The 27,171-nt window shown below is 40.9% G+C and overlaps 1 protein-coding gene across 5 annotated transcripts in view; it reads left to right on the top strand.

Annotated features, from left to right (window-relative positions):
• Positions 1–2,233: 2,233 nt before the first annotated feature.
• The window catches only part of nadsyn1 (NAD synthetase 1), a 104,770-nt gene continuing 79,832 nt past the window's right edge, over positions 2,234–27,171 (top strand). For all 5 annotated transcript variants that reach the window (XM_037246675.1, XM_037246679.1, XM_037246678.1 and 2 more), the window contains exons 1-2: positions 2,234–2,404; positions 25,495–25,555. In XM_037246675.1, the coding sequence (XP_037102570.1) occupies positions 2,320–2,404; positions 25,495–25,555 (146 nt within the window). In that variant the 5' untranslated portion in view covers positions 2,234–2,319. The remainder of the gene's footprint in view (positions 2,405–25,494; positions 25,556–27,171) is intronic.

Here is a 27,171-nt window from a genome sequence, read left to right on the forward strand (position 1 = left end):
GGACTCCCTGCGCCCCGGTTGAAAAAAATCGAGCTTTTTCGATTCTTCATTTTCATGCCGTTTTTTTCTTTCGGTCTTGCGCGAATGTGCTTGCGCTATTCTATGTGCGCGATGTTATCCATTCACCGTTTGCCTCCCGGACCCAGATGTTGTTTTAGCGATCAGCGAATGGCGTGGGTGATGTTCGATTTTTTTTCCTGTGGGCGCGCGCCCCTACTGGAAAAATTCCTGGCTACGCCACTGCCAGAATTGATTACTGGTTGGGCACTGACGATATAACGTCGCTAACCACAAAGGTTTCAATGTCTAAAGCACCTTTATCAGATCACTGTCTTATTATATGTTAACTTTATAACCTGCCATCAAGAAAATGTGTCAAAGAGGCTATTGGAAATTTAATGTCAAATTGTTAGAAAATGATGAGTACCGGAAATTGCCATTTAGAAAAATTCATTTCTTTCGGATTTTAGCTAATGACCTACCTGAGAAATTAGTTCTAGCTTTACATGCTAACGCGCTTAGCTTCAATTTGTCAGCTTTTTCTGTTGGAATTTTTACAATGTAGTGGTTAGCCTTTTTTATTTATGTTCAATTGACGCAACCCCGCTGTTAGAGGTAGATCAAAACAGCCGCTGTTCTAGTGTTAAGAACACCAGTGAGATGCAGGTATTGCATACTACATCAGGAAAATATACATATTATCGCCCATTTCAGTGCCCCTTGGCGATCGGACAAAAAGTGTTCTCTATTTATCGCCCACCCCACCTGTTGGACATAAACCTTCTCTAATTATCGCCCTGGGCGATAATGAGAATAAATACGGTATATTTCTTAAGGATCAGCTCCAAATTCCAATAACATGGCAAGTGATTAGTACTTTTTCAAAAGCTTCTGGACTCCAGTTAAATGTAAAGAAATGTGAATTAATACCACTTAAAGACCAAACCAGATACAGGTTAAAAGAGAGGTTAAATATTTAGGTGTCTTAGTCTCGAAAGACAAAATTGCTTCGGAAAAGAATAACATAAAGGATAATATCGATAAGTGCAAGGCATCCCTCAATCGGTGGCTACAAAGGGATCTGTCAATATTTGGTAGAATTATGTTAACCAAAACTAACAGTTTATCCAGGTTAATATATCCAGCTTACTCCCTTGCCATCTCTCCTCAAATAACAAAAAATGTTCATAGGCTATGTTTTGATTTTATTTGGAGAAATAAATATCAAAACAGGACTTAAACAGACCCTAAGAGAAGGGGGGAGGTAATGCTCTAGATTTTGAGTTTATGAATGGTTTGTTGAAAACTAATTGGTTGAAACAATTCCTTAAAAATTTGCAATCAATATGGTTCCTCATACCCAATATGGTCTTTGAAAAAAATAGGTGGAATCAGATTCCTTTTGAAATGTGATTATGAACACAAAAGATTCCTTTACAATTATCGGACTTTCATCAACAAGTTCTGCTTTATTGGAGACTTATTTTCAAACATAATTTTCCATCTCACAACACACCAATTTGGACAATAGGTATATTTTGATACATAGAAATTCAGTTTTTATTTCTGAATGGTTCTCTACAGGAGTAGGCTATGGGATATATCTGACTTCATGGATGAGGAGGGAGGAATCTTGCATCATGCTGAATTTTGTGATAGATTTAAAATTTCTTGTACTCAAAAAAGTACAAACAAATGGTGAAAACATTGTTTGGCATGCACAAACAATAAAGCTGATTCTGATCTTTTCTTTTGGTGTGAATTTGTACAAAAGTTTTGGCTTGACTTACAACAATGGGCTTGTTCAAAAGGGTTGCTCTATGTTCTCTTACTATCTCTGATGTTAAATATAGCTTTTTCATAATGGTAAATTAGATTTTTTTATTAACAATATTATTTTATTGGCCAAACAATACATACACAAATGTCGCTTCTTTAAAACAAGACCAAACTTTCTGCATTGGAAGAATGATCTGAAATCCTATAACAATTCGTTAAAATTTATTAACATCAAGAATGCTGTAAACCTGACCTCATTTATTGAAAGGCTGTCTCTAAGAAATTTGGTCTGGCTGTATATTCTTTGCATATAAGATGGAGTTGCCCTGAAATGTGTGTGTTTTTTTAAATACCTTTTTCATTTGAGTTTTTTTTTTGTGTGTGCTTTGGTTTGTTTGTTTTGTGTTTTGTGGTCTTGGGGATATTTTTGTTTGTTTTTGTCGAAAAAAAAAAAAAAAAAATGAAGAAGAAGAAGACGAAGAAGAAGAAGACGAAGAAGAAGAAGAACCAGTGTCGTTGAGTAATTACTTTACCAAGAAAATGGGAAGAAAAGTGACTCTTGCTACTTGTTCGTTGGATCAGTGGGCCTTGGAGTTTGACGGCAACTTTGAGAGAATACTGAAAAGTAAGTCAGACCTCTTCAGATTCTGACGCATGGCTTGGCTTTTGTTGTACCTCTATCCCCGACGTTATCAATCATTACTGTGATCAAAAATAGGGAATACAACAATAATAACTGTGCCTAATTAATACATATCCTCCCGATGAACTGGCTTTCCAAATCCAGATGTGGTCGTTACTGCAGTCAGTTCAGTAATCAGTCAGTTCAGTGTCTCCTGTCTGCAGATTCGTCACAAGCTACATGGAAATTATTGAATTGCATAACTGTTCAACTTTTCAATAAACACGTGGAAAAAAACGTCTCGTTTACTACTTCCGACTGGCTGAAAATATTTGTAAACAGTAAAAAATAAGAGAGGAGAACGTGAGATTTGAGTACGGTAATCCCTCGTCTATTGCGAATAATTGGTTCCAAGACCACCCGCGACAAGTGAAGACGCGATGAAGAGAAAATATATTGTTACAATATCCACACAAGACTTTTATGAACCTTTTATTGTATTTTTAAACACTTTATTGTACTTTTAAACACTTCTTTTGTATTTTTAAACACTTTTGTAAGCATTTTAAAGTCAAACATTCTTATTTATTAAATAAATAAATAAATAAATAAATACGTGTAAATATATTGTTACAATATCCACACAAGACATTTATGGACCCATATTGTATTTCTAAACACCTAATTGTTTTTTTTAAACATTTTGTATTTCTAAACATCTTTGTAAAACAAATTAAGGTCAAACTGACTAAGCAACATTCGTATTTATTTAAATAAATAAGAAAAATAAATAAGAGTGAATATATTGTTACAACAGCCACACAAGACTTTTATGAACCTTTTATGAAGTGTAAATGTGTCAGGCTCCTCTGCTCTTGCGTGCTGCCCGGCTGACGCGCCCAGTGCGAGGGTGTCCACACAAGACTTGTATACTAACCCTAACCCAAACACTTTACTGTACTTTTAATCCTTTATTGTGTTTTAAGCATTTTAAAGTGGAAACGTGTCACGGCTCTGCTCTTGCTGTGCTGGCCGGCTGATGCGCCCCGTAGCCCAGCGCAAGCGCATCCGCAAGACTTTTATAATTTTATTTTTAAACACTATTATATTTTCAAACATTTTTAGTGTAAACATCTCACGGCTCCCTCTGCTCTTGCCGTGCTTGCCGGTTGACGCGCCCCCGCGGCTCAACGCGAGGGCATCAGCACTTTTATATATATATATATATATATATATATAAGACTTTGTTGGATTTTGGTCCACAATTTAGGGAGCGCTATCTGCGCCTCACGGCAAAAGCCATTGCCAATCACCTGTTATCCAATTCACTCACTGCGTGCTCGTTTAATTTCTTCAGATTTAGGAAAATGCAAAGACACTGAAGCAGAAATTAGACTTACACAGGTTGGTTGAGTTCAATCATAATTCTTGTTAAGAAAGCTCTGTTTTCAGGAAAGTACAATACAGCGCTGGGCCTTTCAAGAGCAGAAAGTCTCCATTCAGAAAAGGCAACGTTCAAGGTTCTTTGGTCTGCTTATATTCAGTTGCTCATGCCGGTGTGGGGCGAGTTTGATGGGTGATGAGTTGTTGGGGTGGGGCGAGTTCGCAGTAGAGTTTGATTCCATGGGAGTGGGTGCTGGTATGGACGATTCGGTGTGTGTGTGGGGGCTGCCGTCTTCCATCCTGTCTTTCGGCCTTCGGGATCATCTTTGGCCGAGTCCTTGGCTGTCTCCTTCTGGCACCAGCTGGTTTTATCTCCAAGTGACCTTCCTGTAAACATTCTGCTCCATTCCTTGCACATATACTGTCGTACCTCATTCTTTCACTTTTGTCATTTTGTACGAATTTATTTGAGCTTTTTGGCTGTAACATCATTAATCTATTACTGTTCCCTGACTATGCTTTCCCTCTGTGCAGAGCGTTCAGTAGTAATCGAAAAGCTGGCGTCCCGCATTAGGCGACATATGACGTTTAGTCAAAACACGAGATATAATCAAGTACTGAACGGTCAAGACGACTCTGGCCGTGTCCATGATTCAGAGAACAAACATCAGGCATGCATTACACAGTTCCTTAAGGGTCATTAAGCTATTTAAGCAACATATCAAAAGACATTTATTTTGCAGTGCACAGAAATACATATTGAATCGTGAAGTTGTAGCAACCTCTGTTATTATCTTTTATCAAAGAATGTCTAGTTATGTCTGCTTTATTGGTTGACTCCATGAATATACTTGTCTGCTTATATACTTTATCCAAAGAGATGTGAGCGTATCTGTTATTGTGGCTAGGCGGGTTTTGTGTCTTTTGACCCTATTCCTTCAACTTTTATAATGATTTTGAAACACTTTGTTGTATTTTTAAACGCGTCATTGTATCTTTAAATACTTTTTAAACAGCTTTAAAAAGCTTGCTCTGCCCGTCTGCTTCGATGACGCACGCTTGCTGACCGGCTCGTCAGCCGTCATTCCAGCCCTCCTTGTCTCCTTTAAACTTTGTGTGAGCCCGTGTTGCATTTGGTTGTCTTGTATCGTTAGTGTCAAAATGAAATGCAAATCAGAGATGCTGCTGATTCTGCTGACGGAACAAAGTGGAAGAGTGGACACGTAGCGTGACTGCGGCAGGCTAAGATAAAGCGTAGTTCGAACTGCTCTTACAATTCCAAGCCAGTCAGCGCAAGGATCAACATGTTGCCATTGGTCTTGCCTCTCGACCAGCCAATAGTGTGCTTGTGCTGTAAAGACATATGGTCAGACAAAGCCCCCTGCTCCAAGTGGTGCCGCAAAAAGCCGCGATGCACCGAATATATCTCCAATACAGTCGAACCTCAGTTTTCGAATGTCCCGGTTCTCGAACAAATCGAAATTCAAACGAAAAATTCGAGATTGTTTTGCTTCGGTTGTCGAACAAAAATTCGGAGGTCGAAGCTCGCGAGATGAGCCGAGAGGACCCGAGAAAACCCGACCGCGCGACCCGGATGCCGACTGACTCCGTTCGTTGTTATATTTCCGTTACTTTGAGGATTGTATTAACCCCTAATCATGCCTCCAAAGAAAGCAAGTGGGAGCAGTAAAGCCATCCTAAAACACAAAGACGCTCTTAAAGCAATGCGACAGTGAGCGCCCGGCGCGCTGCAGTTGCGCGATCAGACCAAATTAAGCTCCCTGCGCACTGAGGTCCACTAAAATTTTGGAAAGTACATCAGGACTTTAAAAATATTTTCTAAATTTCAGCGACGGCTCTGTCACAATAATGCAACCAGCGCGGTGCAGTTGCGTGGTCGGCGGTGTGCTGCAGTTGCGCGATCGGACAAAAATGCGCAACTGAAAAAATGCTTAAAAAAGGTGTTTATTTAGTCTTGGAACAGATTAAATTTTTTTCCATTATTTGTAATGGGAAAAATAGATTCGGAATTCGAACGATTCACTTCTTGAACCGCCTTCTGGAACGGATTGTGGTCGAAAACCTAGGTTTGACTGTATTTGTTTTCATAATAACCTGCGATGCAGCGAGACCGCAATAGGTGAAGCACAAAGTGGTGAGGGATTACTATAACAAGAAAAGCATCGACATCCCATACGCCCTACCGTTATGCCTAAATGCGGCGCATTCCGGTGTTGAGCCAAAGTAGTTACCCTCGTGAAAATTCGTATTTCCTGCGGCGGGAGCGCACACTCATCACGTGTGAGGAGAAAGCCAATGCCGTCCGGCAGATAGTACCAGCTTGTTTTCAATAACAACATGAAGAACACTCGTTTGCGTTAGTCAAGTTCCATTTTTAGAAAGGGTTTATTTTATTTCTTTAAGCTCATTCGCGTTCTGCCATAGACCCGAGGTGCGTTCAATGACCAATCATACAGTCTGAACACTCATTCCATTCACCAAAAAGCAATGAGTACGTAAGCACTTTGCAGGGAGTACAAGTGTACATTCAAAAATGTATGAGCCTGATCATTAACCTCGACGCAAAGGAGCTCCACCTTTTGGGGTACATTACATGTTACAAGAGGATATTACAGGGGACTTTATTCTTCATTGTGATCATCATTACCGTAATTTTCGGACTATAAGTCGCACCGGAGTATAAGTCGCACCAGCCATAAAATGCCCAAAAAAGTGAAAAAAACATATATATGTATATAAGTCGCTCCTGAGTATAAGTCGCCCCCCCACCCAAACTATGAAAAAAACCGCGACTTATAGTCCGAAAATTACGGTACTCAGTTTTTATTATTCCGTTATTGTCAAACTTATCTTTGTATTTATTAAATTGAGTTAAAAATGACGATGCATAATAATTAAATGCTGACATTACAGCAATGTAAGTGTTCAAAGCCACGCATGTTTGCATTCATGAGCAAAGTTTTGTGATGAAATCATTAATAATGAAAATGAATTTCAGTTCTGAAGGCTCGTTTTGTCCCAAGCAAAGTTACAGGTGCTGGGGAAGAGGGCTAAAAATTGTAACAGGAGCTCTGTTAGAGTAAGACAGAAGACCCACCTCTCAGCACAAAACGGTGAGCCCTGGACACAAACTGACTTTTTCTCTGTGTTCTTGGGGGTCTTTTCAGCAAGTGTGGCAAATTTGAACAAGTTCCCCCCTTCCCAGGCAAATTTAGAGGGACGGTACAAATTCTAACAGCAGCGCCGTTAGGATATGTTCGCCCCCTCCCATTTCAAAACGGTGAGTCCTAGACATAAACTGACTTTTCCTCTGGCTTCTTGGGGGTCTTTTCAATTATGTTTGTGAAATTGTGTCAGTTATGCACTCTTCAGTTCAAGATACTGAGCAAACATACCACTGTTGAATGCTCAATTGAAGTGTTTTTATGAAAACAGTGTTTTGCAAAAATCCTTCTAATGCATGCACGCACAACCATTTACATCCTTGTTGACATTAAAATATAATTTACAATGTCACATAGTGGTACAATAGCATTGCAGAACTTAACATACAATAACATATAAGAACATACATGAAAATATAAATACTTTAAATGTTCTATTTAGAAATAAAAGTAAAACAAAATCTTCAACGAAGGAGGTTCCCCTCCACACGACAATGAACCACCTGAAACTCTCGTCACACTGAATCTGGTAAACAAAGAAACAAGCAGCATTTACAATATAGCACTGTCTAATGCTTTTTAAAATATTACACGTTAATAAATCAAAAACATCAAAACGTTTGCTGCTGTTAACATAGAACAACAGACGATAATTTTCAATAAATGTGTAACTTAATACGTTTCATAATCATCACATGCAGTCGTTAGCAAGAACTGATATTATTACCCAACGTTTGTCGGCGTGATGCCACAAAAGTGGCACAAGTCAGATAGGTCATTTGTGAAAACAGATAAAGATAGAGCCACAGTCAGGACCATTCTTTGGGTGGCATAAACATCCCTTGGTTGCATGTTACTTACCGGTCTCTAATAAAAGAGTTGTGGCAATTTGCAGCCTATATTTGGTGATATCCTATGCTAGGCGTCAGGAACCTTTTTGGCGGAGAGCCATAAATGCCCATTTTTTAAAAATAATTTTCCTTGAGAGCCATACCATTTACAAAAAAAACCCGATAGGCTAAATACAATTAAATGCATGTATTTTAATTAAGACCAACGATTTTTTGAGTGTACAAATGTATTCTTTTTAATAACGTTTTTATAGCCAATGATTTTTTGAGTGTACAAATGTATTCTTTTTAATAACGTTTTTATAGCCAAAAATTTTTTTTTTACCATGAGTGAGACTTCTGGGGCTGCATCGTTTTGCTGATGACTTTGTAGTCCGGTTGATATGCGGTGAGGTTGAGCTTCATGCAGGCGTTGAGGCTCTCATCAGTTAGACGTGACCTTAGGTTGGTCTTGATGTAGTGATGTGCATTCCAGTTCTTTTAGGTGAACGGAATCTTATAAATCAGTTCACTTAAAAGATTCGTTCAAACGAATTGTTCAATGAATCCCCCCCTAACCCCCCCCCCCCCCCACACACACACTCTCACACACACACACAAAAACGTTTTTTTGTTTTTTTTTTACATCCAGTGGAAACAACCCATACACATCAAACAATACAACTACACAACCCCCCCAAAATTATTATATATAATAATAATTGGCTCGGGTAATTAACACATTTCTTTCTATAATACAACACTTAAACACTGATCCGTTGGCAACAGTCTCTCACCCGGTCGTGAATGGGAAATTGCGTCACTGACTCGTTCATGAACGGGAAATTACGTCACTGACTCGTAAAGTCCCTCCTCCATCTATCGCTCGCTGGCGCTGCTGATTGGTCGTTCGCGAAGATTCACGAGTGAGTGACAGACAGCATTGCCGCTATGCCATTGCCAGCCGACACACTTTATGCCGACATTGGTGTTTTAATTTTGTTTTTGTTGGCTTGTAGTTGATGGTGTTATTATATATCGAATGTGTTTGTGTTTGAATAAAAGGTTGAAAAAAAAAACGTTATGCCGACATTTGTTAATTTTGGGGACACCAACTCATATAACAACGTAAAACACATATACATATTGTCATATAAAGCAGTTAACCAAATGTCAGATTTTTATGTTTTGATTGGCGAATATAAAAACAAGGAGTAAAACACCAGACAAGTTATAACTTAAATGTTTATTAAAATAATAATAATTAAAGTACATTTTGAACAAGCAATCTAATGTGAAACTGCAGTCGATATATTGGATAACAATATTTAGGCATATATATGCATACATGTTACCGTATTTTCCGCCCTAAAAGGCGCACCGGGTTATAAGGCGCACCTTCAATGAACGGCCCATTTTAAAACTTTGTCCATATATTAGGCGCACCGGATTATAAGGCGCATAAAATAGAAGCTATACTGCATCAAACTGAGGTTGACTAGGGTTGCGGTATGCATCCACTAGCCAATAACCAACGATCCCTCTGTAAACAATCGCGTTTCTCAAACGATCTCCTATAAAATGATCAGAACTGACTAAAGTTCGATCTAACGCATTGGTACTACTTACCTATGTTTCCCTTCCATATCGATCCGTAGATTTACTCGAAACATTAACAGAGCAGCCTATTTTGACATGAAATAGCCTGGTACGTATAGCAGCTATCGCAATAGCATTAGCCATCCGCAAAGTCTCACGAGCCTCAGCTCGCAATCTCCCATGAGCCTCAGCAAAGTGTAAACAATCGCGTTTCTCAAACGATCTCCTATAAAATGATCGGAACTGACTAAAGTTCGATCTAACGCATTGGTACTACTTACCTATGTTTCCCTTCCATATCGATCCGTAGATTTACTCGAAACATTAACAGAGCAGCCTATTTTGACATGAAATAGCCTGGTACGTATAGCAGCTATCGCAATAGCATTAGCCATCCGCAAAGTCTCACGAGCCTCAGCTCGCAATCTCCCATGAGCCTCAGCAAAGTGTAAACAATCGCGTTTCTCAAACAATCTCCTATAAAATGATCGGAACTGACTAAAGTTCGATCTAACGCATTGGTACTACTTACCTATGTTTCCCTTCCATATCGATCCGTAGATTTACTCGAAACATTAACAGAGCAGCCTATTTTGACATGAAATAGCCTGGTACGTATAGCAGCTATCGCAATAGCATTAGCCATCCGCAAAGTCTCACGAGCCTCAGCGAAGTGTAAACAATCGCGTTTCTCAAACGATCTCCTATAAAATGATCGGAACTGACTAAAGTTCGATCCAACGCATTGGTACTACTTACCTATGTTTCCCTTCCATATCGATCCGTAGATTTACTCGAAACATTAACAGAGCAGCCTATTTTGACATGAAATAGCCTGGTACGTATAGCAGCTATCGCAATAGCATTAGCCATCCGCAAAGTCTCACGAGCCTCAGCTCGCAATCTCCCATGAGCCTCAGCAAAGTGTAAACAATCGCGTTTCTCAAACGATCTCCTATAAAATGATCGGAACTGACTAAAGTTCGATCTAACGCATTGGTACTACTTACCTATGTTTCCCTTCCATATCGATCCGTAGATTTACTCGAAACATTAACAGAGCAGCCTATTTTGACATGAAATAGCCTCGCGGGTACAACAGCTATTCGGTGACGCCCCCTGACTACAGTTGCCGTAATGCTGGGAAGCGATGCGACCTTGTAATTTACTAGTCGTACTAAAACGTACTGAAACATTTTGGCAGAGCACTGTGTACAACCAGTATGGATCAACAAATTCATCAGTTGATCCATATATAAGGCGCACTGGCCTATAAGGCGCACTGTCGGCTTTTGAGAAAATTTTAGGTTTTTAGGTGCGCCTTTTAGGGCGGAAAATACGGTATTTAAAACCTACTATAAGTAAATCGTAAATCTAAATTCTGGTTTACATAGTTCACGCCAGGAGACACAACACGTCCACTGACTGATCCGTTGATGCACAGGAAGCCATTTCACTCATTGACTCGTTCGCGAACGGGAAAGCCAGGATTCGTTCCCTCACTGATCCGTTCTCGCGGTGAACTGGAAATGCAAATCACTCAGTGAGTGATTCACTCAGTGAGTGATTCGTTCACTCACAGATTCGTTCGTTGGTAACGGGAAATGCAATTCACGACTCGTTCGTGAACGGGAAGTTACGTCACTGACTCGTAAAGTCCCTCCTCCATCTAACGCTCGCTGGCGCTGCTGATTGGTCTGCACGAGTGAGTGACAGACGGCATTGCTGCTAAAACGACACGTTATGCCGACATTGATGTTTTAATTTTGTATTTGTTGGCTTGTAGTTGATGGTGTTATTATACCGAATGTGTTTGAGTTTTAATAAAAAGCTGAAAAAACCCCGTTATGCCGACATTTGTTATTTTGGGGGGCATCAACTCATATAACAACGTAAAACACATACATATTGTCATATAAAGCTGTTAACCAAATGTCTGATTTTTATGTTTTAATAGGCGAGTATTAAAACAAGGAATAAAAAACTAGATAAGTTTTAACATAAATGTTTATTAATAATAATAATAATAATAATAATAAATTCACGACTCGTTCGTGAACGGGAAGTTAGGTCACTGACTCGTAAAGTCCCTCCTCCATCTAATGCTCGCTGGCGCTGCTGATTGGTCTTCACGAGTGAGTGAGTGAGTGAGTGAGTGAGTGAGTGAGTGAGTGAGTGACAGACAGCATTGCTGCTATGCTATTGCCAGCCGACACACGTTATGCCGACATTGACGTTTTAATTTTGTATTTGTTGGCTAGTAGTTGATGGTGTTATTATACCGAATGTGTTTATGTTTGTGTTTGAATAAAAGGTTGAAAAAAACGTTATACCGACATTTGTTAATTTTGGGGACACAAACTCATATAACAACGTAAAACACATACATATTGTCATATAAAGCAGTTAACCAAATGTCAGATTTTTATGTTTTGAATGGCGAATATAAAAACAAGGAATAAAACACCAGACAAGTTATAACATAAATGTTTATAATAATAATAATAATAATAATAAAAGTACATTTCAAACCAGCAATCTAATGTGGAACTGCAGTCGATATATTGGATAACAACATTTAGGCATATAGTATATGCATACACGTTATTTAAAACCTACTATAAGTAAATCGTAAATCTACATTCTGGCTTCCATAGTTCACGCCAGGACACGCAACATATTCACTGACTGATCCGTTGATGCACAGGAAGGCATTTCACTCATTGACTCGTTCGCGAACGGGAAAGCCAGGATTCGTTCCCTCACTGATCCGTTCTCGCGGTGAACTGGAAATGCGAATCACTCAGTGAGTGATTCACTCACTGAGTGATTCACTCAGAGTGATTCGTTCACTCACAGATTCGTTCGTTGATGAACGGGAAATGCAATTCAGAGTCAGAGTCAGCTTTATTGTCAATTCCTTCATGCTAAGACACACAAAGAAACCGAAATTTCGTTTCCCCTATCCCACGGTGACGAGACACAGTACACGATTAACATACAAGTAAAACAACGGGGGAGAGAGTTCAGGACCCCAACAGCCTGGAGATCACAAACTTCGCCAGTGGCGAGCAGTGCTAGCATCCCACAACAGAGTCCCGGCACCATTCGTCACGGATGTAGACGCACAGCCCACCTCCTCGCGATGTTCCCCCTCGTACAATGGCCCGGTCCGCCCGATAGCACGCCATCCGCTCCAGATGCACAGCAGTCACGCACTGTCCGGTCCGTAGAACTCAGCAGGCATGTTGATGTCCAGCGATCGAACGTTCGCCAGAAGAATGGAAGGCACGGCCGGGCGAGCTGGGTTGGCCGCCAGCCTGGCCCGGACGCCCAACCGGGGAAGTAATAGCAGGCGAGTCCGGCGACGCTCCAGGACGGAGCAGACCGAGCGCCTTTAATGTCCCCGCTTCAAAGTCCAGATCGCCACAAAACTCGCTTTCGCCGATGTCGAGCAGAACCAGCCCGCCGCACTTGTAGCACAACCCGGTACGACGAGACGAACACACAAAACTGTCGGACAAACCCACATTAACCGACAAAACAAACACACAAACAAACAATTCACGACTCGTTCGTGAACGGGAAGTTACGTCACTGACTTGTAAAGTCCCTCCTCCATCTAACGCTCGCTGGCGCTGCTGATTGGCTGATTTTCTTCTTCGTTTTGTTTTACGGCGAGGTAGCACCAGCTTCAATGGGCATTACTGACATCTACTGGTTGAAGTTATATATGAAAGGAAAAAAAGAACGAATCACTTTAGGAAATGATTCGTTCACTCTCGTTCACTGAAAGGATTCGTTCTTTTTGAACGAATCGTTCACTCACGAGCCAACACTATCTTGATGTTTGAGATGAGAGAAGGACTGCTCACATGTATAGGTAGATCCGAACATGGTCAATACAGCAACGCTCACTCGCTGCAGTGTGTGATATGTGACTGGAAGCGCATTCCATGTTTTCTCAATCAGCTCATCTGCATGTGGAAGTTTTTTCATTTCTGTCCACGTGTTGGCCAGTTCTGCTTGCTGTCGTGCAAGTTTCTCCAACTCTTCATTCAGCGACACCCACATGTCAGCGGCCTTCAGATCAGCAATTTCAAGCTCAAACTCTCCGACAGACACACCAGGGATGTAACTCAGCTCCGCTGCATCCAGCAGGCACACGTGTGGATGAGTGATGAATTGAAACAGACGAGTGTGCTCACGAAAATCTCCAAAACGTGCTTTGAACGACTGCAGGACATTAGATGTCAAGCTAGCGAGCTGCTGAATATCAACATGTTGAGAGGGGTCTCTTGTTGTGCAGGCATCTTTAAATTCCTTCTGTTTTTCAAAGTGCAGTAAACAGCCCGTCTCAATATCCGCAACAAAAAGCTCCAGCTTATCCTTGAATGCAGACACATCTTGTAGAAGGGATGCGACTGTATTTCCAATGCCTTTGATTTTCACGTTGAGTTGGCTTAGATAGGCAGTCATGTCCACCAGGTAGTAAAACTTCAGAAGCCACTCGGTGTTGGTTAGCTCAGGATGCTCAGCACCTTTCATTTTGAGAAAAGTCAGGATTTCACTCAGGCAAGCCGCGAAACGGCCGAGCACCTTCTCTCTTGACAACCACCGGACATTGCTGTGCAGAACCAGACCAGGGTAGGCATTTCCAACTTCATCCAGCAGTGTTTTAAACCGGCGATCATGTAACGCTCTGGCAACAATGAAGTTGACCAACCGAATCACCAGCAACATCACTTCACCTAGTTGCTCACCACACATTTGCGCACAAAGTGGCTCCTGATGCAGAATGCAATGAAGACTGAGGATAGGTCTGTTTTCAAGTTGACGAAGAAGGGCCACGAATCCTCGTTTTTTTCCCCACCATACATGGAGCGCCATCGGTACACGGAGAAATGAGTTTATCCATAGGTAGATTTTTCTCCTGGGCAAACTCCATGAACGCCTTGAATAAATCCTCCCCTCTCGTTGATCCCTTCATTGGCAAAACAGCAAGACTTTCCTCATGCAGCGTGTCACCGGCAACATATCTTGCAATCACACTGAATTGGGATACATGGCTCGCGTCTGTTGATTCATCCAAAGCGAGGGAGAAGTAGACTGCTGTGTTTATGTCCCTCACTTGTGTTTCCTCCACTTGATTTGCCATCATAATGGCCCGATCATGAACGGTTCTTGCTGACAGAGGCATGTCTTTTATCCGTTTGAGTATCTTTTCTTTATCCGAGAAGTCGTCAAAAGGTTCATTAGCCACATCATGCATAAATGTTTTGAAATACTCGCCATCAGTGAATGGCTTTCCGTTCCTCACAATTGCTAATGCGCCAGCAAAACTAGCTGAATTAAAGTCACCTTGTCTGGTCCATACACGGAGTTGCTGTTGACTAGCTTGGACCTTCCTCTGGAGCTCTACACACGCATTCTTTCTGCTGTCCCCAGCTGGGTATTTGGTTGCAAATGTCGCATGTCGTGTCTCAAAGTGGCATTTAATATTGGAGCGTTTCATTGATGCAATTTTGTCATTGCATATTCAAGATTCAAGAATTTTTATTTGCCATGTTTGAGCGTGCCAAACAAGGAATTTAACTTCGGTACATTACAGCCTCTGTTCAACATTTAGGTGACTAACAACACTCAGGACGTGTGAAAAATGACAAATATTCTCAAACATCCCCTGATCTTAAACTCCCAGAAGGGGAAGGAAAAACTCAAAACTCCAACTAGGGGAAATGAGAAACCTTGAGAAGAGACCACAGATGGGAGGGTCCCTCTTCCAGGATGACCAGGCTGCAATGGATGCAGAGAAGAAACATAGTACAAACAGTGTAGACAATTCAAAAAAGGTGTGGAGAGCAGGATGTTATTGCACAGCAATGACTCTGAGACTCTAATATGAGGCACATAGCAGAGCCTCCTCTCTCCACAAATGTGATTTCTTCGGTCCACTCACTCTGAAATGTTCGGTAACCGTCATCTTTTTTTCTCTTCGCCATCAGCAAGGCAGGCACGCGTGGGGAATTGCGAAAAGCGAAGTCGTGGTCGAGCGTCGACTAACCAGCAGCAGGTGTGCGTGATTTGGCCAGATTAGAGGGGTGTGGTCGTGGGTGTGTGACAGGAGTATTGTCCAATAAAAATCGCGCTTTTTTTGTCCGACGTGGCGTCATCCTTCTGTAAACCAAAGGGCAGTTGGGATTAGCTGATGACGCAACTGTGGATTTCAGCGGTAGAAAACAGATGGGATGGATTGCAAATGTGATCGTATTTTATATTTTGAAAGCTAATTTAACATTCTGATTTCAGTAGGTCTATTTTTTCCTTTGATAATATAACAAAATTATTCATGACTTCAATGGAGGATATGCATGTGACGTCACAGACCGGCCGACGGTTTGTTTGGGTGGCAAAAAGCGGCGGGCGCTAATAGGGCCAAGGTTGGTACTGGAGCATTTTTTAGCATTTTATCGGTTGCAGATCATGGCAGAGATGTTACGTAGGCAACTTAAACCATAGTGAAGAGTTGTTGTGCCATAGGGTGTGCCTATCGCTTCCAAAAAAGCGATACCAAGAAGTTGTATCGGTTCCCTGCGGACCAGACCAGAAAGGATAGCTGGGTGGCGGCGCTTCGTAGGGCGGAACATGGCTGCAACAGCTCCAAGCTTTGGAAGCCAACTATCCGTTCTTACATCTGCTCAGATCACTTTGTGGGAAGTACGTAATTTTGTTTTACTGACGTCAACATTCATCTGTGAAGTATACTGGATGTAGTGCTATGGTACACATCCACCATCAGAGGACGCTGGCATGAGTGCCTCTCATAACATTTGAAATGTACTCTTTTTATTTATTTTAATGTATGTGATGTTTGGTTTTTACCCTGTGGGCCAAGAGCCTGTAATAAAGTTTATTATTATTTCTCGGATATTCCCTTTTTCTTGCTGCTACTCGGCCATGACCTAAGGAATGCATAATTACACAGCTTCATTACAGTATGTTTGTCCAATTGCTAGTTTCTAATAATTAGATTGTTCACATATCTACAATTATAATATATTATTATTATATTATGTGCTGCCATGGCTGGCATCTTCTCCGTTTCGCTCCACTGGCTGTGACTCAACGGAATGGACATAACCAGCAGTCAGGTAGCGATATCGTTGCAAACTCTTGTAGGCTCTGAGGTCTTCCTTGGTATATGGACTTGAACAATCTATCAAATAGCTGTAAATGTCTGGAAATGTTACTGGCGGAAAAGTCGCCTTATCAGAGGACCAAACGCTTGCTGTCCCAGCTCCTGCTACGCTTGAGCTGGTGGCGTTCTTACTTGGTTTCCACAGTGGATCAACACGAATGTTATATTTTTTCAACTTTTCAATGTATCTCTTGCGGCTTTCTTGGTCCAACTGGACGAAATAATCACTCACGACACCCACCCAGGCCGCCGTCCTCACGAGTCTAGTGGCAGCGGACGAGGCTTTTTGCCACCCAAACAATAATGGCCGCCCCGATCTGTGACGTCTGTGCATATCCTCCATTGAAATGTCAGATTTGTCCGCGAGCCAAACGCAGTCACCAAAAGAGCCATATATGGCTCGCGAGCCATAGGTTCCCGACCCCTGTCCTATGCCTTTGCTGGGAAATCATTTTCTTTGTTTTGTAAGATGTTCTGCGAACTGGAAAAGAAAAGTCAGATGTTTTACAGTGCCTAAAGAATGCTTTAAATGTTTGCCGTTTTGTACCTATGTACTATAGACAATTCTGCTGTCAGACAATAGTTTGTTTTAACCCTTTGTTGTATGAACTCTAAATTTGTTCTTTAATTTTGAGTAATGTTTGACCAGGTTTTTGCCTAATTGGGTGATATGAGTTTGGTGAATCTAGTCTCTAAAGCAAATGCATACTTTCAATGCAAAAGACACCACAAGAGCTTCCATCTTGCTGCCGGGATGGGGGACAGTGCCACTGGTTCACCTTTAAACATTGTAACCTTTCTTGCCCATTGATGCCCTAAAACAGTGGTCCCTAACCTTTTTAGCACCACGGACCGGATTACTATCAGACGATATATTTATGGACCGGTGTTTGATGACATCACGGTTTCTGCGAAGAATACTTCTAAAAACAATTCTAGCAAATTGAATTCAAATGTCGAAAGCATCAATTAATCAAATAACCATTGACTGCACATTGTTTATGGACGTTTTCTTTGCAAAAATCATCCGTGTTTGAATTACAATCCCATTTTCGCAAAACAGACCAACCACAATCCTAAACGTCATCGTACTGTCTTTCCAGCCAATCATATAGCACAACAACAACGGAAGTGCATTACCACATAAACACCACCATCCCAACTAAGCCTTCAACCCTGAGTTCCATGGGGGAATTTTGCATGCGAACACCACAGTATATCACAATATAAAGTAAAATAATGCAAGTTATTTATTCTTTCTTGTGCGGCCCGGTACCAAATGAGCCACGGACCGGTACCGTTCCGCGGCCCGGGGGTTGGGGACCACTGGCCAAAACATAAAACCTCATAAGAAATTGTTATCAATGCAAATTTCAAGTTTTATGGGTCAATTTAATCAACACATACATTTTTATTTACAACAACAAAAACCTAGTCAATTTTCAAATGAAAGCGCACATCTTCAGTTACATGTTGAATTCTCAATACTACTCTGAATTTTACAAGCTGTGCTTGATTCCAAGCATTTTTGAATGTGCTTTTTAGACTATCCTGGCATGATTGCATATTTTACATATTTTACAAATAGTGCTCATTAAAAATGCCAACAATGACCCTGTATCACTGGGTTCATCTAAAAAGAAATAAAAAAACATAAAAAATCATCTGTCTACAAATCATTACAATGAAATGTGTAAAGAAAAAGAAAATAAATGCTTAATGCCAATTGAGTTTTTGCTTGAGGCTAAATAATACTTTATTCAAAATTTATGTACCGTTTTTCCCATGTATAATGCGCAAAATTTAGCTAATTTATTGTCCTAAAATCTGGGGTGCGCATTATACATGGATACAATATTTGTTTTTGTTTTTTTTTAAGAAAATCTCCCTCGAAATAAAACTTTTTAAGGAACAAACATTAAGGACGAAGAATTCGATCGATGGATTTAATGATTTGGAGTGATACAGATGGTTTGATAAAATTGTTGTTTATATTATAGTTATTTGATATATCGTTTATATATCGTTATATGGGCCTGTGCATTAATTTAAACTGCAACTGACGACGAGTCCGACGTCAGCGGCGCGCCGCACACGCGCCGTTGTTTACATAAAGGACGAAGAATTTGATCGATGGATTTAATGATTTGGAGTGACAGATGGTTTGATAAAATTGTTGTTTATATTACGGAATGATTTGAACTGCAACTGATGACGAGTCCGACGTTAGCGGCGCGCTGCACACGCGGCATTGTTTACATAAAGGACGAAGAATTCGATCGATAGAGTCATTGATTTGGAGTGACACAGATGGTTTGATAAAATTGTTTATATTATAGTTATTTGATATATACTGTTTTTTTTCCATGTATAATGCGCAAAATTTAACTAATTTATTGTCCTAAAATCTTGGGTGCGCATTATACATGGGTACAACAATTTTTGAAGAAAATCTCCCTTGAAATAAAACTTGAAATCACCTTTCTTCTTGTTTGTTGTCAATCGCGCATCGCATTCAGGCATCCTGCCCAACACACTTAGTCAGTAAAATTCATAATTGATGACACATCGTTTGATGCGATGGTGCAATCCTTGATGGTGTGTTATTGTCAAATATTGTTTGTTTTTTAATCTCCATCGCAAACCGGATATCATACGGAGGCCGCCATTACAGATGCGCAGAACGGATGCGCAAGACACGTCAGCTATATAAAGAGCGAGAGTTCAGTTCTCTACCTAAATGCGTATTACACGCTCCATACGAACACAATGCTCTCGTATCAGACGCTTGCTCGATCACCTGCTTGTTTGCTGTCACAATGCCTACACAAATCCGAAACATTTCTTCGCTATCGAGTTTGCTCGCGCATGCGCAGTGATACTGACCGGCAGAATAACATCCGGTTGTTCCCAAAGATGATCTTTTTTCTGAAATAATTTTACATTTACGGACTTAAGTAAGAGTCAAAATTTGGGTGCGTATTATACATGGGTACAGGCTTTTTTCCAGCGTCGACATGCCATTTTTAGGGTGCGTATTATACATGGGGGCGCATTATACATGGAAAAAAACGGTAATCATTAAAAAAGTTAAAGTCCCAATGATCGTCATACACACACATCTGGGTGTGGTGAAATTTGTCCTCTGCATTTAACCCATCTCCGTGTGATTTTGATCTATCCCCTGGGGGAGAGGGGAGCAGTGAGCAGCAGCGGTGCTGCGCGCGGGAATCATTTGGTGCTCTAACCCCCCAATTCCAACCCTTAATGCTGTGTGCCAAGCAGGGAGGCAATGGCTCCCATTTTTATAGTCTTTGGTATAACCCAGCCAGGGTTTGAACCCACAACCTTCCAGTCTCAGGGCGGACACTCTACCACTAGGCCACTGAGCTGGTATGGTACATTACTGTATATTTTAAATTTTAACTGATCATTATTTAGTCCCGTTGCCCAAAAACAACACATAATTCAACAATGCAAATGGTAAGGTGTATGAGGGGCCGTTAGGGACATAATTCAGGATTACCATTCACATATGAAATATATGTATATATAATATATGTAAATATATTCATATACATATGAAAGAAGAAAGAATCACACACCACAGTAAAAACCTCACACAAAAGTGAAACGCTTATATACACACAACTGAAATGTGTTCTTGCACACACAGCTGAAATGCTTCGACACACCAGTGAAATGTTCTCACACACACACAACTAAAATGCTTTCACAAACACCATTGAATGTCGTGTTCTCACGAACACAACTGAAATGCATGCACACACAAGTTAACTGCTTTCACACACACGTCTAAAATGCTTTCACACACACACAACTGAAATGCTTTCGCGCACACACCCACACACACACATGCACATGCACACGCACACGCGCACGCACACACCCACACCCTAACACACACACGCACACAAACACACACGCATACACACACACACACACACACACACACACGCACACACACACACACACACACAAACGTAAAATGCTTTCACACACACAACTGAAAGTTGAGGCTGGAGGAGCAGTGGCAGAGGGAGCAATGGCTGTAGGAGCTGAGGCTGGAGCTGTTGCAGAGGGATCAGTGGCTGGGGGAGCTGAGGCTGGAGGAACAGTGGCAGAGGGAGCTGAGGCTGGAGGAGTTGTGGCTGGAGAGGCATTGGTTGGAGGGACAGCAGTTGGTTGTGGCTGACTGATAGGTGGTGACAGTATCCCCATGAGGATGCGCCTTTTTTTTTTTTTTAACCATACCTGTGGGGCACTCCTTGTTCATTTTCTTTGTATGGTTTTAAGTGATCAATATTTATTTTGGGAATCAATGTTCCATTTTTATCTCGGAGGTCAACTGTTTTACTCTCAATAGCCACAATTTTGTATGGCCCAAAAAAAGTTTGGGTCTAATTTTCTTCCCTTTCTTTGCTGACTCCTTATGTTTTGCCTCAGAACTAGGTCTTCTAAATTTAAAAGCACTGTGGTCCCTGAAATGCTTTTTGGGTGCCTTTTTTTTCTTGTGCCTTTTTAATGTTTTCCCTAACCAGCTCAAATGTTAGCTCTTGTTTTTCATAATCCTGTCCCATCAGTTCCAGTCCCACCACATCCTCCTCAGTGCCTTCAACCTTTGGAAAATATTTGCTGTAATGATTAAAGCATCAACAAGTTTTAGTTTTGTATTTGTGTTTTGCAATTAAGATGCAACAAAAGAACGAATATATTGAACAAGCAAATTGGACTTGTTTGTTTTAAATAACCTTTCCATGATACTGTAAATCCTTGTGATGGATCGTGGATTTAGATGTGCCAAACTCTTACCTTGTAATTTTCTGGCACTTGAATGGGGTAGCGTAACTCCCTGCCAAACATTAGAAAGTAAGGAGAGTACTTTGTCGTCATTTGTTTTTTGGTCCGAAGACCAAACATCACTGCATCCAAATATTCATCCCAGCTTTCTGCATGCTGACAAACCACTTTGCTCAGAGCTCTAAAAAAAAAAAAAAAAATCTGTTTTAAAGTTGCACTGGTGACAGTGGTGTTTTTTTGTAATTAAGTTTGGACAATTGTCAAAATGACCCAAACAGTGGTTTTTAATACAAAACGTTTTTAGACTGTATGTAATTTACTTTGATAGTGTCTCTCTCAATTAAAAATAAACTTATAAGCAATGTCATAAGAAATTGTCAAAGTTGAATTTGGTTAAACAAAGGATTCACCTTTGAATCGTTCCATTTAGTTTTTCAACCAACCCATTGGGTGGTATGGCAAGCAAAGGCCTCTTTTTATCTCGAGTGTTTCACACAATTGCCAAGGGAAAGAATAAGTAATTGATTTAGACAATCTTGCAGTGAAATAGTGTTTGAAAATGTGAGCTTAGCATCCTCACTATACTGGCTTTGCATCACAAATGCACAGAAGGAAAAGATGGCACCCACAACTGCAATAGTCACAAAATACAGACAAAATGCAATTAACAGTATGAAAAAAAAGTAGCAGGCCAAATGTACCCTCAGAGCCTTGCATTTGACAGCTACAAAGCAGATAATTTCTGCCAAATACAATAGTACCGTAATTTTCAGACTATAAGTCGCGCCGGAGTACAAGTCGCATCAGCAATAAAATGCCCAAAAAAGTGAAAAAAAACCTATATAAGTCGCTCCGGAGTATAAGTCGCATTTTGGGGGGCAATTTATTAGACAAAATCCAACACCAAGAACAGTCATGAACGAGCAACAACAGGCTAAACGATAGGTATGCTAACGTGACATAAACACAAACGAAGAGCTGTTTAAAAAAACTATTACATAAATAACACGTTTATAAAACCATCTGTGTCACTCCAATTCATTAAATCCATCGATCGTCCTTTGTCAACAATGGGTGCGCGCCGCTTGCACTTCAAAATATTCCACAGGCCCATATAACGATATATAAATTAGAAATCAAATAACTATTATATAAGCAATAATATTATCAAACCATCTGTGCACTCTAAATCATTAAATCCATCGATCAAATTCCTCGTCCTTTGTCAACAAGGCCGCGCGTGAGCCCTGACGTCAGCCTCGTCGTTATTCCACAGATCTAGTATATAACTGTATTGTAGCCTTAACAAAGTACAAGGAAAGACGTGGGTTTGGTAAACGGCTCTTTATTTAACAAAACAAACTTCCAGGCGTGTGGCGGCGTGGACTTCCAGCCACGGAGGTGGAAGAGAGATCCATAGAATAGGACCGGGCGTGCGTAAAAGCCATGACCAAGCCCCATCCACCGTCCCCGGACAGCCACCCGGCCGAGCGCCGGCCCTCGACTTTCATCCACAGAGGTGAAAGAGAGCTCGGTAGAGTAGGACCGGGTGTGCGTAAAAGCCATGTCCGAGCCCCGTCCACCGTCCCTGGACAGCCACCCGGCCGAGCGCCGGCCCCCGACTTCAATCCACGGAGGTGAAACAGAGCACCGTAGAGTAGGACCGGGCGTGGGTAAAAGCCATAATAGTTTTTCAAACCTTCTGTGTCACTCCAAATCCTTAAATCCTTCAAACTCTTCGTCCTCCGTGTCACTTACAAACAAAGCCGCTAATGATGCCGGTAGTACGTGGGGCCCTTCGTCATCTTCGTCATCCCGTGATCGAATCTTTGTCCTTTATGTAAACAACCGCTGCGCCCCGACGCTGACGTCACTTGAAATTAAAATTAGAATAATCCCTTGCTACATCGCGGTTTGTTTATCGCGGTTTCACCTTTTTTTTTTCTTTTTTTCTTTTTTTTAATTTTGAAAATTTGTGAAAAAATTCACATATAAGTCGCTCCTCAATATAAGTCGCCCCCCCACCCAAACTATGAAAAAAAACGCAATTTATAGTCTGAAAAATACGGTAAGTTTTTGTTCTTGCCAAGCTATCTAGCACAACACACAAAAATGCTGAGTAAATATGGGATAACATATACAATTACTTCAACACCCTGCTGGGCTGGCATGAAAACTTAAAAAATTCATCTGACTCTTGAGCACCACATCCCACCTTCACTTGCACTGCCTTGTCAGTACCTTTGTGCGGCAATAATACAGCTCCCTTCCTGAACAAAGGTAAAAGAAACGTTGAACTGAAAAACATATTTGTGGTAATTTATTATAATGTTCACTCAATAGATCTACAAGAAAATGTTACTTAAAAAAAAACATTAGTTTGATAATTGATCAAATGTTCACTGAATAATCATGTTGCTTAAAAAACATTTGTTTGAGGTGTACTCAACGAATTCAACAACCTGTTCAAATTTGCCACACTTGCTGAAAGAACCCCCAAGAAGACAGAGGGAAAGGTCAGTTGATGGTTAGGGCTCACCAATTTTAGATGGAAGGGTGGGACTTATTATAACAAGGCCGCTGTGAGAATATGTACCCCCCTTCTGTAACTTTGCCAGGAAAAGTCCAGTAAGAGGGGTAGGGTGAGCCGTCAGGGAAGTGCCGGTTAAAAGACAGTGTCCAGATGTAGCGGTGACGGCGAAGGATCCCAGCTTTGTGTGGAAGCAGCAGTGGACCGTGTGGTGATGTTGGTCGACCACGACTGTACCCGCACGAACTACAGGCCCCAGTGTGCCATGGTGGCACACAGCTGAGCCACGGCTGGCGAGCTCGGAGGGTGTGGAGACTCCTCCCAAGGACACCGGCCAGATGGCCAGAGAGCTGGGTCAGAGCTGTTGTCGAGTCCAGAGCAAGCGGCCACAGGCTCAGAGCCGGGAGGCAGGAGGGTCCAGTGGTGATTTGGCCTGCTGGCTGTTGGCTAGCTGGCTAACGTACTACTAATGGTTTGGCTCCTCCCACAGGTGGTGAGCCCATGGAAAGGGGGACCCACTTTGAAGGCCTGGCCCTCAGGTTTTCCTTTGTTTTCAACATCTTATTCAAACTTCCAGTTTATTTGTTACTGCTGTATTCAAATCATGTTATACTGGTCAAATCTGTTTTCTGTTGTTTCTCACTTTTCTCTTCATGGTATATGGTGGTATATAGGTTGCACTGTAGTAATTTAGACCGTGTGTCTGACAGTAAAACCTTGGTTGTAATCGGGACGGGACTAGATAAGCACAATTGCTTCCTCCCGCTCCCTTTATGACAAGGCATGTCAAACAAATGTGACATGAATTTGTAAAAAGTGTGTTATGTACCGTATTTTCCAGACTATAAGGTGCACCGGACTATAAGGCGCACCTTCAATGAATGGCCCATTTTAAAACTTTGTCCTTATATAAGGCGCACCGGACTATAAGCCGCACCATTAATTTAAGATTTAAGATTTTTAATCCAAATCAAATCATTCTCCATTTTATCTTTTTTATTTCAACTTCAGACGCAACAAATAACTTTATAATCACAAAATAATGATCCATAGTCTTTCTGATTCATGATTCATAGTCTTCAGCGGGCCACTTATGATTGATTTCATGACATAATGCTTCGGGCCAGTTTAAATTTAGGAATTTGGTCCATATATAAGGCGCACCGGACTATAAGGCGCACTGTCGGCTTTTGAGAACATTTTACGTTTATAGGTGCGCCTTATAATCCGAAAAATACAGTACTTGCCGAAATAAATAAAAAATCGATGAAACTTTATCGTATGAAATGTGTGCCTCTGCCTATGCTAGCGCTCTGTCTGCAAATGAAGTTCCTAACTGATGAATAAAGTAATTTTGAGTTTTCAATGTCTTGCTCAAGGAAACTAACATGGTCGTAGTGGCTGGGGATCGAACCCCCAGCCTCTGGGTTGGAGAATAACCACTCTACCACTGAGCTACAAAAAATAAACTTTGTAGTAAGCATTAAAATGCTACAATTAATTTAATCTGTCTAATCATTTGATGTTTGTTCTTTGTCTTCCTATAGGTATTGAGATTGCCAAAGAACATGGAGCCAAATACAGACTGGGCCCAGAGCTGGAAATCTGGTGTGATTCATTGAAATGTTCTCACTCTGTAATATACAAAGTAATAGTACTGTGCGATACGCACATTATCAATCCTGATATACCGTATTGGCCCAAATATAAGACGGTGTTTTTTGCATTGAAATAAGACTGAAAAAGTTGGGGTCGTCTTACATTCGGGGTCTAGACATTATGCCCATTCACAACGCTAGATAGCGGCAGATATCTTCAAAGCTAATGCTGAACTTAACTCCCCATGCCAAAGCAAACCCCTGTCACGAAGAATAAAAATAAAAATAGCGGTAGCAGTTTGCAATATTTTATTGCAATGTTTTTCCTTATTCAAATTTGTTTCAAGACGACAGTTACAGTTAGACTTTACTTTGATGGTTAATGCAGTTATTGCAATTTTGTTGTTTTATCACAGTAGATTGGTTTATTTACATTTCAAAAGCCAAAAGCCATTCATTTACAAATGTGATTGCACTTTAGTTGACATATTTAAATGTTCAGATATTAAGATTTGATAAGACAGTTTTTGCATGAATTGAATGAGGCAAAACAACATGCTTTTTCTCTCGAATATATTATTATAATCATTTATTTCAGATGTACTGTAATTATTTTCTGTATGAAAATTAAATTTGGTGTTCAAAAAGTCTTTTTTCAAACTTGAGTCTTGAAAAAGAGGGGGGCGTCGTATAATCGGGCCAAAACGGTATCTCACATGTATTTTGGTCCAAGACTATTTAGAGATTTACAGAGCAGCAGCAAGATTTTAAAATGTATTCTTTGACTTACTGAACGGCAATGTAATTTGATGGCTGGTGTGATAAGGTGGTATTTGCTGGTGTTTATAAGGACTACCGTATTTTTCGGACTAAAAGTCGCTCCAGAATACAAGTCGCATCAGCCATAAAATGCACAATGTGGAGGAAAAAAACATATATAAGTCACATCGGAGTATAAGTCGCATTTTGGGGGAAATTTATTCGACAAAATCTAACACCAAAAACAGACATGAACCAGCAACATCATGCTAACGATACGGTATGCAAACATGACATAAACACAAACGAGAAGCTGAGAACGGGCCTGATGTAACATTAACACTTATTCAAATAACTATAACATAAATAACACCTTTATCAAACCATCTCTGTCACTCCAAATCATTAAAGCCATCGATCGAGTTCGTCCTCCTTTATGTAAACAAGTCTGACGTCAGCGGCGCGTTGCAGTTCAAATTCGTCTACAAGCCCATATAACAATATATAAACTATGTATGAAATAACAATAATATAAACAACAATTTTATCAAACCATCCGTGTCACTCCAAATCTTTAAAGCCAACTGAATCTTCGTCTTGTGTCACTTTTAAAAAAAAACACACGCACATACACGCACACACACGGCTGTTGACGCCAGAAAGACTACGTGCGCTGCTGACGTCAGACTAGATATGTATATCATCCATCCATCCATTTTCTGAACCGCTTAGTCCCCACGGGGGTCGCAGGTGTGCTGGAGCCTATCCCAGCCGTCAATGGGCATTAGGCGGGGGACACCCTGAACCGGTTGCCAGCCAATCGCAGGGCACACAGAGACAAACAACCATTTGCACTCGCCCTCACAC

This window comes from Syngnathus acus, chromosome 3, assembly GCF_901709675.1.
Source record: "Syngnathus acus chromosome 3, fSynAcu1.2, whole genome shotgun sequence".
Classification (NCBI taxonomy): Eukaryota; Metazoa; Chordata; class Actinopteri; order Syngnathiformes; family Syngnathidae; genus Syngnathus; species Syngnathus acus.